The sequence below is a fragment of the Gopherus evgoodei genome, chromosome 1 (genome assembly GCF_007399415.2).
Source record: "Gopherus evgoodei ecotype Sinaloan lineage chromosome 1, rGopEvg1_v1.p, whole genome shotgun sequence".
In the NCBI taxonomy this organism is placed as follows: Eukaryota; Metazoa; Chordata; order Testudines; family Testudinidae; genus Gopherus; species Gopherus evgoodei.
In genome coordinates this window covers 244,641,829-244,658,292 of record NC_044322.1, presented here as the reverse complement: position 1 = coordinate 244,658,292, position 16,464 = coordinate 244,641,829, and the positions used below count along the sequence as shown (strand labels likewise).

Here is a 16,464-nt window from a genome sequence, read left to right as displayed (position 1 = left end):
TCACCCTCGGATTCTACTGTCCAGTGCTGTTATGCTAAGATGACATGGCGTGAATATAGGTCCTGATCCTACAAAATTCTCAGCGCTGTTAACCTGCAATAACTATATATAAATATAATTGCTCTGTACTGAGGTGCTGAGAGATATTGGGTACAAAGAATGAGAATCTGACTCTGTGTTGCTATGTAGGTGGGAAGTAGCTTCTATTACTGGCAACTCACTGTATTTTAAATAGGAGGCTGGAAATATTCATTTTTATTAAGAAAAATGTCTTGATGCCCCAGCGTCCTCCTCCCCATACAGATGCATGATAAAATCAATGAGCTAAATTCGTCCCTCAAATCACTCTGCTGACTGTCTAACAAGGCAGTCACTGGAACAAATTGTGTGGGAAAGGCACCAAAATAACAGCAACACCAAAATGTTTTCACAATATGATTATATTCATTTGAGAGCTTTCTGAGAAGTCTCTTAATTGTTTAACATTTTCTTACTTTTATGTTATCCAGTTTCTGAGTTTGTTTCTGACAGCCTGATTCTAACTTTAAGAGCATCAACCAGTCAGTACAGATGGAGATTTGACTTCCCTGCATGAGTTAACTTTTACAGCTCAATGGATCCTTTGTTTAAGGATTAGTGGTCGGCAAATAAAAATGGCTTCAAACCAGAGCTGCTTAGTTCAGTGTTCTCTCGTTGCCTGACTACAGATGATTATTGCTATGCTACCAGTCACCAACTACTATTGGTAGCTACTTCCACTGGCAGGAGTCTGTTGCCGCCTTCTGGTTGGAGGATTCTGCAAACAGCTACTGCTATAAAGGTGACTGCTAGTGTGGTTTTTCTAGTGGGCTCATGCTGCAGGTATAATATGTTGCAAACATCTCAGTTTTAAGATTATGGTGATTTTGTTGTCACATGCCAATTATTTCCCTTAACGTATGTAAACTGTGATTTTTGCAGGAGGCTTAGGGTGAGGGGAAAGGCTGAGACATATTTTTTGTCAAGGGTGGGAATCATATAATATTTGGTTATACCATAGTGCTGTCCATTTCTCCATTTTATTAATAATGGATCATCCTCAAAACTTCTGGCTCAGGTAGTCATTTCAAAGTATGGATGCTTGGACAGATGTTTTGGACCTAGATAACAGAATAAAATATAAGTAACTTAGTTTTACATTAAGAAACTTCATGAGATTTCCCCTAGCCATGTATAGAATAGGAGAAAAGGGGGGTTGTTGTTGGTCCTTTCATTTCAGTACAAATGGTAGATTTTTAATGTACAGAGGACCAGGCACATTTTTTTAGACCAATTGCGTTGGAAGCATTTATTAATATGAGGTAACCAAGGAAATATTCTTTCTCCCCTCAAGAAACAAACAAACAAAAATCCACCACAAACAAAAAAAAATGAATTTGTTTCCCCTAAAGGCTCAATAATTTCCCATCTACAGAATGTATTACACTCTGTCCATAGCTTCATAAGTGTTGTGTTTCCTACACCATGTGGAGTTTAAAGAAAAAAATCACTGGTTGTTGATAATGAAGTGGGAGACCAAGTCCAATGGTAAAAGATTGACATTAGAGACCTGCAGGTGGAAGACTCCATCTTCTTATGGGGCAACATAAAAGAAAAGGAAATACTGAGCTGTGAATATGTCACAATGCCTTTAGGAAAAGCACTGGAGTCAATGGCATGTCTGAAGAAGAGGGGGCGGGAGGGTCCTGTGGATGCTCTGTGAGGAATTTGTATTATGTCACATTAGTTCCTTTTTGTTCACACCAACAGAAACTCTCTCACCCTGCAATAAATAATGAGGTACCAGATGTAATGAGGTCTCAAATCTTCTAAACTGTTGGAGCAGGCCAACTGCTTTAAGGGAAACATGCAGAAGCAGGAAGGTTAATCCCTCATGCCCAATTGTGAACACCAGCATCAACACATGAAGAAGGACTACCTCTTGGAAGAGAGGAAGAAACCATATCTCCACCAGACCAAGAATCAGGGCCTTTTGCATGTGTTTAGGGCCCATTTGTCTAAATTGTGAGCCCGTGCTTAAATCCACTGATTTCAATGGGCATGCTTAGGTGCTTATCTAAATCAGTGCCTAAGCTGCATGGAGATAACATGAAATTTACCTCAGGGACGAAATGGTAACACACTATCACATCTTTCCTCTGTCACTGTAACGAGAGCTCCCCTGAACTAATGGCTGATGTGGAGATATTGATTACTTACTTCTGACTAAGCTACCTGTGGTTCTGCACAGAAAGCTAAAGATATAAAAATAAACTAAAATACTGAGCACAGTCACAATCTTTCTCTGGGACGGCAATGGGAATCTGTAAAGAGTTCCGTAATGGAGAAAAGTAGCTGAGGTTGAGTTTCTGAGAGTACCACTCATGAAGTCCTCCTGCGCCTTAATTTTACCACCTCTCATGGGCTTCTAAATATATTAAACAAAACCTTCCAAGCTTCACTTTTCTCCTTTCATTAATGCTTTTGAATTGACCTGCTGTGCAGCTCCTCTACAGGCCTCTCTCTCCCTTTTCCTGGATGGTATATCTTGCACTACAGGCACTAAAGATGTATTTAAAAGCAATGCCTGTCACTCTGGTTGGGAAGATAACATTCAAAATGAGAAGTGTATGTAAACTGGTACAGTCAGTCACTTTGAGAGCCTGAAACGAGAGGTGTGACCTGCCATCTCAAAGGGATGTTAAAGGCAAAGCCTAACTATAATAATCTAAATGTCAATGTAGTTTATAATGTCAGCAGGTCAAAGAAGAACCATACTCACTTTATTAAGGTCTACATAAGCTGTAGTGTGTGGGATCTCATCTGGGTATTATGAATAGGTGGAGATTAGATGTAGATACAAACTGCATGCATTAAAACCAACAATCTCACCTCTATTTTGGCTAAAATTCTTTCTGGCAAGCAAGCCCGATCTACTACAGAAGCACCTGTCAAATCAAAGGCAGTGCTGTTCTTCATATCCTTGAAATGGACCAGATTATTGGAAGGGGTAAGCTGGTGAAGATCTGCTCCAAAGAGACTATACACACACTTAAGATAACCTAAATATACCACCTTTCTGGGTTTGCCAGCACTGTTAACAGCACTGAAACACAAACCTAAAATCATCAGCATGACAGTTCCTTGTTTTCTTGTCCCTGCACCTAGCGACATCCATTTTACTGTCTTATATGCCTTGACTGGAGTTGATAGGACCCAGAAGACCAGATAGCAGCATGAGTCAGCAAAATATATTTTATCGGAGCTAGAAAACTACAGAAAGCAGTTAAATACAATAGACCAGGGGTAGGCAACCTATGGCACACATACCGAAGGCAGCACACAATCTGATTTTCAGTGGCACTCACACCACCCGGGTCCTGGCCACCGGTCCGGGGGGCTCTGCATTTTAATTTAATTTTAAATGAAGTTTCTTAAACATTTTAAAAACCATATTTACTTTATATACGACAGTAGTTTAGTTATATATTATAGACTTATAGAAAGAGACCTTCTAAAAACGTTAAAATGTATTACTGGCACGTGAAACCTTAAATTAGAATGAATAAATGAAGATTTGGCTCACCACTTCTGAAAGGTTGCCGACCCCTGCAATAGACAGAACCAACACTGTATGCTATCAGACTGCCTCAGGGCTGAAGTAACATTCAGAATCCTAGTCTTTGAAAAGAAATTAAAACTTTTTCTTTCTTTCCTTCCTCCCGCTCCCCCTTTTTTTTAGTTGACAACTATATTGAGATTGGCTCATCCACTATGTAAAGGCAAGAGATGTACTCTTCTGTCTCAGGAAAATGGGAGCTTCACAAAATAGTTTACAAATGCAGAATTCCATCCTAAGCACATTCTACCTTTATTATTTAAATTTTGTAGTATGCATGTATTTTGAGACTGAGAAAAGAAGATGGAACTGGTCAGAGATAGCGGATTAAAACAATGTTCCTAAACTGTAGTTTCTGTTTGCCTAGTAAAATGACCATGCCGGAAAGTTAATGAGTCTGCTGATAAAGATCAGAACACCCTGTTTAAGGAGAGGATCCACTATTTTTCAACAAAAAGTGATGGGGTAGCTGCTGCTGTGCTGGATACATAATCTAGGTAGGCACTTTTTAAATTTTATTTTTACTTCCCTTTGAATTTCAGATTAGACATTTAGGATCAAACTATGTTTAAAAGATCCTTTGATTAAGTACAATGCTAGCCATTAAAATATTAACATTTACTGGCTGAAGATAATTAGCATTACCATGGCATTAGTGGTATTTCTGATGCTAAATTGTACCTGTGAATGCCAATTACTTTCACACAGTAAATGTCAATAATTTAATGATGACCACTGTAAGTACACATATATGATATGTAGATATAGCTATAGTTTACATACACATAAATAAATTTTGGGAGAGAGTATACTGTTGTCATTAAAAAGTCCATTATACAGATACAGATATATAGATGATATAGAAATCACTATGTATTCCATGAGTAATGCAAGCAGGACTTAGCCCTGCATAGTATTCAAAACTAATGAAAATATTATTAATTCTTCATATTTTGGAAGCTGAGTATTAAAAATGTATTTTTCATTTGTTTTAATGTATTCAGAAATCAATGAGAATATTAGTTTAGCTCCTCCGCTGGTGTAAATGGATGTGCTTCCTTTAACTTCTGGACAGGACCTGGCCAAACCCCTAATAAGTGTTTGTAGTTTCTTTGTAGAATTGTGTTTCTTTTGACATTTTAGAATTTCTCCTTCCTGTTAATTTGTAACTACTGTATTATCTTTGCAAACTAATTAAATGTTATCCAGGATAAATATATTTATTGTGATTTGATGTAAGCAAGAATGGGAAGCCAAACTGAATTCCTGAATGTTTTTATATTTTAAATTCAACCCCATGCAGAGAGGCAACACAAAGTGCACCACTTAAGTTTCAGCTAAGTCCTCAAAATGGGGCGTATGTTCTGCAGAAGCTTTGGGCCAGCCCTCTGCTCATTGGTGAATTTCATCATATGGCTACAGCAAGGTGCTGAGTGTTTAATGTGATGTGGGGAAAGCTCTCAACTCCAACTGAAGTAAATGGTCCATATAGTTCAGTCCCAGGAGCTTACATTGTACCCTGAGACCTGAGCCTCAGTAGATGCACTTATTGAACACAAGAATGAGCTCTTTATATTTTCTTACTGTCACAAATGATATGTGCTATCAATCAGGTCCTTACACAAATGCAATAGGAAATCAATCTACAGACACAGATCTGTGAAAAACAGTGAGAACATCACTGGAACAGTGTTAATCCTCCACTGGTATCGTTTGCTTATTTTGAATTGCAGTCTAAGTGAGTTTGTTGTGTATGTACTTGATTGTATGCTTGTGCCAAATGTAAATGCTTTAGTTATTCTTCTCCCCTGCACCCTTACCTGAAAAATGCAATTGCCATAAGGCTGTTGATCTGCTAAAATGGAGTCATGCAAACAGCAATGTCTGGTGAGAGATGATGCAACTAATTGAAATGCTCCTGGGCAAATCTATTAAAGTCATTTCTTTGTATTTCCTTTTTGGTAAAATGAACACTTCGAATCTTGTTAATGTTGAGGAAGAGACACCTAAATGGCTATCCAAACAAATGGCAAGAGCATGCATCAGGCTAGACCTTCAGCTGGTGTAATCAACATAGCTCCATTCAGATCATTAGACTACATTTATTTATACTGGCTGATATCCTGGCATGTTGTATGGAAATAGATGAGATATAATCACTTTACATTTTAATTTTGAGTGGAATTTCTCTTAAGATGAGTTGTCAGAAAAAAATGATTTTGTAATGAAGTACCTTACAGGTATGTGTTTAGGTCTACTCTTGGGGCCTGTTATCCCCTTCATGTACTGATCTACTCATGTTTCTGGGAATGGGAATGACATTTATTCATTGAGGCCAAGATTTTTGAGTGCAAATGAGACACCTTAAAAGAGCCTGATTTTCAGAAAGCACTGAAAATGCTGTTCCTGCAAGGTATCTCAGAATATGCACCCAAAATCATCAATCTCTTTTGAAAAGCTAGGTCTGAGATTTTTGATGAAGAAAACCAATCATTTATAATAGTGCCTAAGGAGTAAGCGTATTAATTCTAAATGAATGAAGTTTAAAATACAAGGCTACGGTAACAGATTTGCTGTGAATAGCAGTATGGCTGCTATTTTTTACCATATGAAATGTTTTGGTTCAGATTAATACCTGCAGCAAATTTACTGTTGATCATTTTTCTTAACTTCATGTGGTCATGGAGCCCATCCAGCACCCAAATCCTTTGCACATGGGCTAGGATCTGCCAAGTTCAGCAGAATGCGCATGCCAGCAGGTCTAACCCTTGGTCCCGCCACATAGCTTTTCCTGCAATGTTGACACTACCTTTTTTCCCTCTGGCCCCTTCTGTAACATCAGGAGCAAAGGTGTTATCCATCCCTGGCCAAAAGTAGTTACCACTATGTCTTTACTGTGCTTCTGTCACTAAATGCTTCAGAGCATCAGGGGCTCTTAAGGATTCCATCACTGACTTGTCCAACTACACTAAGCCAGCTGCCTCCATTGCTCCTAAAATCTTCCCAGCAACCTTTCCCCTACCTCCTGTCATCCTAGGTAGTGTATTCACTGAAGCTGCGCCATTGCAGCACTTTAAGTGTAGACAAACTCTATGACTTGATCCTAAACCTTTCAAGTGAATAGGACTTCAGGAAGATCTGGATGACCTTGTAAACTGGAGTAATAGTAATAGGATGAAATTTAATAGTGAAAAGTGCAAGGTCGTGCACTTAGGGATTAATAATAAGAACTTTAGATATAGATTGGGGATGCATCAGCTGGAAGCAACAGAGGAGGAGAAGGACCTTGGGGTATTGGTAGATCACAGGATGACTATGAGCCGCCAATGTGATATGGCCGTGAAAAAAGCTAATGCGGTTTTAGAATGCATCAGGCGAGGTATATCCAGCAAAGATAAGGAGGTGTTAGTACCGTTATATAAGGCGCTGGTGAGACCCCACCTGGAATACTGTGTGCAGTTCTGGTCTCCCATGTTTAAGAAGGATGAATTCAAACTGGAACAGGTTCAGAGACGGGCTACTAGGATGATCCGAGGAATGGAAAACCTGTCATATGAAAGGAGACTCAAAGACCCTGGCTTGTTTAGTCTAGCCAAAAGAAGGCTGAGGGGGGATATGCTTGCTCTTTATAAATATATCAGAGGGATTAATATTAGGGAGGTAGAGGAATTATTTAATCTTAGTACCAATGTAGATACAAGAACAAATGGATATAAACTGGATACTAGGAAGTTTAGACTTGAAATTAGACTAAGGTTTCAAACCATTAGAGGAGTGAAGTTCTGGAACAGCCTTCCAAGGGGAGTAGTGGAGGCAAAAGACATATCTAGCTTTAAGACTAAGCTTGATAAGTTTATGGAAGGGATGGTATGATGGGATAGCCTAATTTTGGCAATTGATCTTTGATTATCAGCAGATAAATATGCCCAGTGGTTGGTGATAGGATGTTGGATGGGATGGGATCTGAGTTACTGCAGAGAATTCTTTTCTAAGTGCTGGCTGGTGAATCTTGCCCACATGCTCAGGGTTTAGCTGATCGCCATATTTGGTTTCGGGAAGGAATTTTCCTCCGGGGCAGATTGGCAGAGGCCCTGGAGATTTTTCACCTCCCTCTGCAGCGTGGGGCATGGGTCACTTGCTGGTGGATTCTCTGCAGCTTGAGGTCTTCAAACCACAATTTGAAGACTTCTTCAATAACTCAGACATAGGTTAGGGGTTTGTTATAGAAGTGGATGGGTAGGGTTCTGTGGCCTGCTTTGTGCAGGAAGTCAGACTAGATGATCACATTGGTCCCTTCTGACCCTAGAATCTATGAGTATGAGTTTTTCCACCGACATGAATGGAGTCATATCAAACCAATAGGTATTTTTGAAATTTTGCTCACAGTCCTCTGTGGTATGACCCAGGGCAGAGAGACTTGCAAATGCTACTGGCTTTTCCCCAAGGGAGGGAAGGTTCAGCCAACTTTCACAAATCTGTTCCAGCTGCACTGTTGGAATTGTTGATCTCTACGCTTTTTCTTTCTTTTATCCTCAACTCTCAAGGGTACCAGGAAGGGTGAAGCAAGTTGATTTTGGTACTGTATGATTTTTTTGTTCTCGCTTGGGACTATTAGTTCCAATACTCCAATCTCCTTGCTCTATTGTAAAAAGCACTTCTGAACTTGTTTGTTTCAAGGGATTCACTGTTTTATGGAGCTCAGTAATAGCATATGGGCATTCCTTCATGGAGCCAATTACAGGTCAGGGCCATCTTCTATTTTCCATTTGGAGTAGTGTATGCCAGCAAGTGTTTTCTTTCTTTAAATAAGGTTTATGATTTGCAAATATATATGATTTCCACTAATTTTTGTGGAATAAAATATTCCCATATAGTTTTTATTAGTCACTGAGCTCTAAAACATACAACACAGCAGAGAACACAGAATGGAATATGTGCACTGCATCACAATAAAAACAAATAAAACCTAATCCATCTAAATCTTTAATCAACAATAAACAATTCTGTTGTTTTAAGTAGAAGGAAATCTTGCCCTCTCCTCCAAAGCTGCAGCATGCTCAGTGATCTGCAGCAGAACTCGTGTGATTCTATGAACAGGTAGTGGAAGGATTAAGAACATGTCTGCAGAATACTGTTTTTAAGGATTACCTGCACACCAGTGCAGAATGGGGCTTTGGAGGTATGCTGGGCTAGATGAAGATCAGACTAATTGCAAAGCAGATCCATGACCATGTAGATTCCCTGGCCATTTCCTCTGCAAATGGGGAGTGTGGGTGTGTATGCATGTGCACCTGCTGCAGCCAGAAGTCTATGCAGAGGCTTGGAAGAAGGATTCTTTCCTCCCAGCCTCTACAGAATTCCCCAGCCCAAATTCCAGTTACTCAGGCTATATATTAGGGACAGAAATGTTTACCCCTGCATTTTAGTCTAAATAACAATTCTGTACTACTAAGTCCATATGTAAGTGTGACCTAAGAACCTCTGGATGCCAATTAACAGAGGACTCTGGACATATAGGGGTACAGAGATACCTTGGATCCACCAAAAGAATGTCATGTAAGGTCTCTAATGCAAGCCTGTATCACACTAGTCATCAAAACCATTGTGAGATGTATGTATGGAGAATGTGTGAGGAGTTACTTTTGTACACTAAAAATTGTTCTCTAGGTCTGTAGTTAAAAACAGCTCACTCAAAGGTAGCGTGTCTTGAGACTCCTCCCCAGAAAGAGAGTGGGAGACACTTATCTCCAGGGGGAACCATTGTGTATTGTATGTCATGCAATCAGAGTCTATTAGCATTCTAAGTCAAAAGCAGATGGAGAGCAGGTGGAGACTTAAGCAGAAAACTGACAAGAAGAGGTAAACAGAGGCGGCTAGCTTGAGGTAAACCTCAAAGGTCTGTTCTGGTATATTTGGGGATGCAAAGAGACACCCTGGTATCCTTCACCTAGGAAGTAAACTGACAATGAGTTTGGTTAATGAAAAGGGATCTCAATCAGGCATGGTTGGAAATGCTGGAGAGAACTTTGGGTGAGATAAACTCCTTTAGACAGGAGGATAACTTGTTAGTTACCTTTGGGCTTTAGAATGCATGTTGTGGTGATGGTTTCTGTTACCATTTGTTTCCATCTCTCACACAGGTTTATATTTGAATCTCAATTTTTTTCTAAATACATTTCCTTTAGTTTTAATAATTGATGTCAAGAGCTAAGAGCATTACAGGAGCAGGGGGGAGGGGTCCAAGGTAAACATGGTAAGCTGTGGTACACTCTTCCTTTAGGAACAGAGGATCTGGGATTTCTGTGAGTATCCAGTGATCAGGGGCTGAATACCACAGTGGGACACTTTGAAGGGCCTTGGGGGCTGGAGTTAATCCGTTGTCAACCTGCAAGGCAAAGACAGGGCTGATGTAGCCCAGAGCACAGCATGTGAGTGGGTGACAGGCTGGTTGTGTTAGGGAGCTGATGGTAACAAGGTGACTGTCTGCCCTGGGTGTCCTGAGAAGCTGCACTGTAACCTTCTATAAAGAAATATTTCCTTCAGTAGCTGCTGATTTTTTTTAATGCAGTTCCTCATTATTCTATGAGATGAAATAGGTGGAGTAATTCCCCTTGCCAAATTAATGTGAAGTCTTGAATTCACTGAATATTTTTGATACACAGGGAACACAGGATAAGCCCACTACCTTTTCATGTTGTTACTGGACTTGTGCAATGCTGGTTATTTACATTCCAGCAAAGAATGTACCGAGCCTTGTGCCTCATTGACCACACAGCATGCACAGCTATCTCAGAATTACATAACCCTGGCTTACTTTGCCCTTGCGTGAAATCCAATTCTCTTGTAATTTCCTACAAGTACAACTCTAGTGTAGTGGGTACAGTGTTTGTAGCTGATGTTTCAGTAAACATGCCCGCTGTTCAGTGTTTGCTGACTCACTCTTTTCTTGCTTGAGACTTAAAAACTTGCTTCCAGTTGATAACACTTAGATGTTGATGGCTTTCACTTTTGCCATCAGTTTCAAAAGGTATCCTTATAACACTTATAGCCTATGTTTTCTTTTCCCATATGGACTTAATTTTCAGTGCCCTCAGTCCTTTTTGTTATATATTATAGAGATGCTTGTCCCTTGTGAGAGCACTGCTCTGAGACTTCTTTACCAAACCCTTCACTTGTCCCTTTGTTGTGTTTATCCTCCCCATCTCTTTCCTTTCCTATTACAACATCTCCTCCTCCACTTTCAGAGTGATCATTTTTGGGGTCCAAGACATAAATAAAACCCAACTTGCAATGTTCTTTATTTTGTGGTATTCATAAAATCTTAGTACAGAAGCTCTCCCCCAGCCCCCATTTAGTTTTATAAATGTGCAGCCACATTTTTGTAAGCATTCACTAATTTTGAGTGCCCAACACATGCCAGATTTTTAGCATTGCTGAGGCCCTAAAGTGCCAGTGGAATTATCTACTGGGGTACCATCTCCAGATTATCTGTTCTAATGGGAAATGCAGATTTTCAGTACATCTGAAAATTAGGTGCAAGTTGTCTCTATTCGGAAACAATAGTGACCACTGTGAAAAATGTTAGCCATGGTGTAAATCTTTTTAGGTGAAAGTTAATTACAGATTTCTATTTCAGTATTTCTGTGGAAGAAGCCCTGGATTTATTATAATTTTCTCATGTTTTCTTGTACAAAACAGATAATCAATTCAAGATAAGAAACCATGAGAGTGGAAACTGATTCAAATGTTAATCACTCAAACCTGGAAGTGGAGCCTACCCAGGCTTTGGAAGATGGAGCAATCAAACATGCACCAGTCAAAAAGAAACCTTCCTGCTGCACTGGCTTGAAGGTTCAGTGGATTACTATTATTCGTTACTGTTGTTATTTGTTGAGCATTGATAATATGTGTGTTCTTCTTCAAGGTATATAAGCAGGCATGGTTCTTGTCCCCTCTATTTTTTTCCGCCCAATTAATACAAGAATATTAGGAGTTTTATTTAAAAAATATACAAGCCAATAATAATAATGTATGGCTCTTCTATAGAGTTTTTCATCTGTAGAGCTCAATGTGCTCCACGAAGGAGGTCAGCATCTTTATCCCCATTTTGCAGATGTGGAAATTGAAGCACTGGGAGGGATGTGATTTGCCCACAGTCACCCAGCAGAGCAGTGGCAAAGCCGGGAATTGAACTGGGTCTACTGAGTCCTTGTTCTGATAGGCAAAGTTCAAAAAGTTGGTTTGTCCAAACACTCAAGGTGTCAGGAAAATAATAATACTTAGCTCTTATTCACAGATGTCAAAGAACTTTATAAAGGAAGCAATTATCATTATTCTCATTTTACAGTAGGGGAAACTGAGGCACAGGGAGGTGAAGTGACTTGCCCAAGGTCACCCAGTAGAGTGGCATAACCAGAAATAGAATCCAGATCTTCTGAGTCCTTTTCTGATGCTGTATCCCCTTGACCAAACTGCCTCACTTAAATTATTTAAAGTCTTGACTAAATAGGGCTAGAAAACTAATGAGAATTTTGCTTTCTTGGTAGAGGCATAATATTTACTGCTTCTAGTTAAGCTGGAAGTACCATGAAATCAACATTTCTTGTGGTATAATGATGTGTTTGACTTCTGCTCAGGCTAGACCCATGGGCCAAATTCATACGTGGTGTAATTCCATTAAAGTCAATGGAACTGCAACCAGGAATGAATTTGATCTGATCAGAGACCTGTAATAGAATTATAAAAATAAGTGAATCCAACTTTTTCAAATATTCAAAATGGCTTGGTTCAAGTTTGGGGCAAAGGTTAGCATATTTCTTATTTGAGCTGAACCAATTTTGCCACCCCTATATATCTCCAGTAGTAGTTGAACTGCTCTCAAATCTCTCATCTCCCTGGGAGTTGCATTGAACCAGCTTTGCCACTGGCATAAGTAGGCATGGAAGTCAGTGAGTTTGTACCCACTTATCCCAGTGGTGAGTGTGGCACAGAATGTTATATAAACTAGAATTTTATAGACACAGTAACTTTAATGTTAGGGGTGGGCACAAATTTTTCATTTACAATGAGAATCACCTCATCTTCCTGTCGGACTTTGGAGTCAATTTTTTTGGGGGGTGAGTGTTCAAAACACTTCTGCTAACTTCTTGCTTGTGTGATGAGGTTTAAAATAGTTCAATTAACCTTTTTGTTCCTACTTTCATGCTTATTTGCATTTCATGGCTTCATTCAGGACCAGATGTAAAACTACTGAAAACAGTGCCCCCCTCAAAAAAATCTCAGAATTGTTGGACCCAGTAAATATGAAAATTCTTATGCTAAAGCCTGCTTTTGTGAGATTTTTCAGTCAAAGTTCTAGGCAAAACCAGCATCCAGCTCCTTTTAAAAACATTTTCTCTTAGGATTTGCTTTGCTTGTTATCTGTTGCAGTAAATAGCATCATAAAGTTCAAACCCCATTTTAATTTGTTCACTTATCTACTGTCAAGTTAAATAAGCTATTTTAACTTTTACCCTTAGGGCAACAAGTTTATTTGTTTGGGATTCAGTAAAAAGCTGTTATGTTGAAATATCTGGATAATATTTAAGCACTCCTAGACTGTCTTGTCTTCATAAGCATGGTTTGTTTGCAATCACTGTGATACTAAATAGAGTTTGTGTATCAAAGCAAAGTGTGTATTCAAATGCTCTTGTTTTAAACCTATTAAAAAGTCAAATACGAGCATTTCCTTTGCAAAGGGGTACAACACAAATATAAACCAAATACTTCAAACTTCATCCAAACGGGGATGAGATTGCCAAACAATATGTACAAGACCTCCAAAAAGAGGGATATTGTGAAGTTTGTGGCTAAGCGCTATGTTGTAATACCAATACGACTTCTAACCTGGGGATGGACAAACTGGCTTAGAAAAAGTAATAAGTGAATTGAAGCTAAAACTCATCTACAGTTTGCACTAGTTTCAGCAAGTGGCCCCTGACCAGAGCTCTTATCCTTGTTAATTATTTGTATTCTGGTAGCACCTTGAGGCCTAAGGTTTCTTCTGTACACAACTGGTCTCAGTGTTGTGGATAGCTTGAAAATTGATGTTAGGTTTCAGTAGGGTAAGCTGTCCCTACTGAGTTGGTTGCTATCTGCAGATTCTGTAATCCATGGTGTTTAGGTTCAGAAGTACAAATTCTATTCTGGGGAGCCTTTGACCAGCAAAGCGAAGGAGGCCGTGCTTTCTGGATGCTGAAGCTGGCAATGCCATCCCTAAGCACAAACAAAATTAATTGCTGCTTTGGGTTGTCCCGTGCACATGACTTCTGTAGATCACAGTGAGACCAGAATGGGAAGAAAACACTTCTGAAAACCCAGAGAGATCTTCTTGCAGGATCAAGGCCCCATTTTGAGTTAGAAACATCATATTTTCCCTCTTGGAGTTTGATTAGTAAAGTTAATTAAATTTAATTCATAAGATTGTTCTATAGATTTATGCTCTCTTGGTTTCTATATTATCGATTTCTCCTCCCTTACCTCTCACCTTCTGTCTTGATCTTTCCTCAGGTGTTTCTCTTTGCTTTGTCATTCAGCTACTTGTGCAAAACATTATCTGGAACAGTTATGAAAAGTTCCATCACTCAGATAGAAAGAAGATTTGATATTCCCTCCTCTGTAGCTGGCTTAATTGATGGAAGTTTTGAGATGGGTAATTAGTATTCCGTAACATACAGTAAATTACTCAGAGCAAATACAATGAAAGCATCTACTAGTAATGTTTTCTTTGCTTTTTTAGGTAATTTGCTGGTGATGGCATTTGTAAGTTATTTTGGAGCCAAATTTCATAGACCAAAAATCATCGCTTTAGGGTGTTGTATTATGTCAGCTGGAAGTATTTTAACAGCAATGCCTCATTTCTTCATGGGATAGTAAGTACTCACTAAGACTAATTTAGATACCATAGCAATTGGATTCTATACCACTTTCTCCATTTTGTCAAACGAACACCACTGTGTTTTTAAGGTTTCAAAGGGCCTAAGAATAAATTAATATTTAGGGCTGACCTAAATGGATATCAGAATTAATTTACAAGTCAGGCAACACCACAGATACATAAGCACGCAGTAGAACTGGTGGGAATTCCCTTCCCCTGGTACAAAATATCAATTTTTTGTTTTTATATATCAGAACCATCAAAATGTTTCCATTTTCAGCTAGAAATATTTTGGTTTGGTTGGTTTGTAGACTTTTGAGGAAAAGTAGACGTTTTCTGTAAAAAGCAGATGCTTTCCATGTGAATTTATATTCCCTGAAAACCAAAATTTTCCACCAAAAATCAATTTTGACAGAATTTTTTTCATCAGCCCTAGTGTGCATCATGCTGCTTTTCAGGACATTACTATGGCTAACTCTAGGGGAAAAGTCTAAGGAAATCACTGGGACTATTGAGGAAATGAGATATTGTTCAGTGTGAGGAAGGATGGTAGAGTCTGACCTTAAACAGGGTTATTGCATGGAAGGTTAACATATGATGAATCAAAGCAATTTCAGTAAAATAATTATATCATAAAATTATTTCATATGATTTCTGTAACTGGGTATTTTTGTAGTTATGAACAGGACCCTGAGGCTCCATTTCAAGAAAGCACTTAAACTTGTGTGAAACCTGAAGCGTGGGAGTAATGCACCGGAAGTCAGTGGAACTACTCCTGTGATTGAAGTGTTTGAGTGCTATATTGGGGCCTTAATCCAAAAAAGTCAAAAAGATGCATTCTGCTCCAAGGGCATGTTTGACTACCTTGTCCAACATCCTTAATGTCCAACATGATGGAGTCTCCGCAGCAGCCCTAACTCTAGTTTTCAATAATTGCTCACAGTCATTTGAATGCTGGTAAAATGGAAGAATAGAGTGTGACAAATATGGGAATTCCCTGAAATATCCTAGGGGAAAGCCTTATTGATTTAAGTTTAAGTCTCATTGAGGTCCACTGTATTAAATGCAAAGTTTATGTATTATTGTGGTTCAGGATTGTGCATAAACTCTCTAGGGGGAAGATGTGATATGAGACCTGGGAGTTCAAAGGTTTATACTGAAAATGCCAGATAAGAATGGACTTTTGGGACAATAAATGTGAAGTGGATTTCCTGGGGGAATACCTAATATTAATGCAAATTCCATGCCTCTAGTTACTTGAAAAAACAGCCTTTCAAAGCCACATCTTGAGAAGAGTGTCATTGTCTGCTGATTACCTGTTCCTGGAGGTGGGAGATCAAAGGCCTGAGCTGTATAAAGAAACTGGCCCATCTGTCCAGTCTTGGTTCTGGTTCTGAATCTGAAACAGTTATGAAATGGTAACCATGGGGGAAACCTAGTTCTGGGTTTTGAAGCACTGACACTTACCAGAACCCTAAGTTGGAGTGGGGTGTGCGTGTGACCTCTGCGTGTAGGTTCTTTTGTTGTTTGAATGTGTTTTCTCTATAATTCTTTCACCTTAAGAATAAAGATGCTTGCTTAGAAAGTGCTGTGTGGTAACTTATGACTATTGGCAATACACTTGCCATAGCCTCTGGAGAGAAAGCAAATTGCAGACGCTGGCCTTTTAGAATGTCTGGTTTGTTGGTGATATCAGTGTAAATCAGGAATCAGTAGATCAGCCTCAACATGCTGTTCAGGAGGGAGAGAGATGTGGGTTTCATCCCTAGAGAAGTGATGACTGAGGAGCTGGGAGCCCAGTGTGTGTCTTTGGTGGACCAGGAAGGGGGAATACATGTGTACTTACCTGACAACTGTAATATAGGGATCACCTATATAAGGTTCCAAACTTCACCGGTGAAGGTGCCCTGCA

General features: G+C 39.2%; 1 protein-coding gene across 1 annotated transcript in view; it reads left to right on the top strand.

The window, feature by feature from the left end:
* Positions 1–707: 707 nt before the first annotated feature.
* Positions 708–16,464, top strand: part of LOC115639229 (solute carrier organic anion transporter family member 1B3-like) — a 49,076-nt gene continuing 33,319 nt past the window's right edge. Inside the window, exons 1-4 of the mRNA XM_030541718.1 lie at positions 708–820; positions 11,336–11,488; positions 14,186–14,327; positions 14,415–14,547. Coding sequence (XP_030397578.1) covers positions 11,360–11,488; positions 14,186–14,327; positions 14,415–14,547 — 404 coding nt within the window. The 5' untranslated portion in view covers positions 708–820; positions 11,336–11,359. The remainder of the gene's footprint in view (positions 821–11,335; positions 11,489–14,185; positions 14,328–14,414; positions 14,548–16,464) is intronic.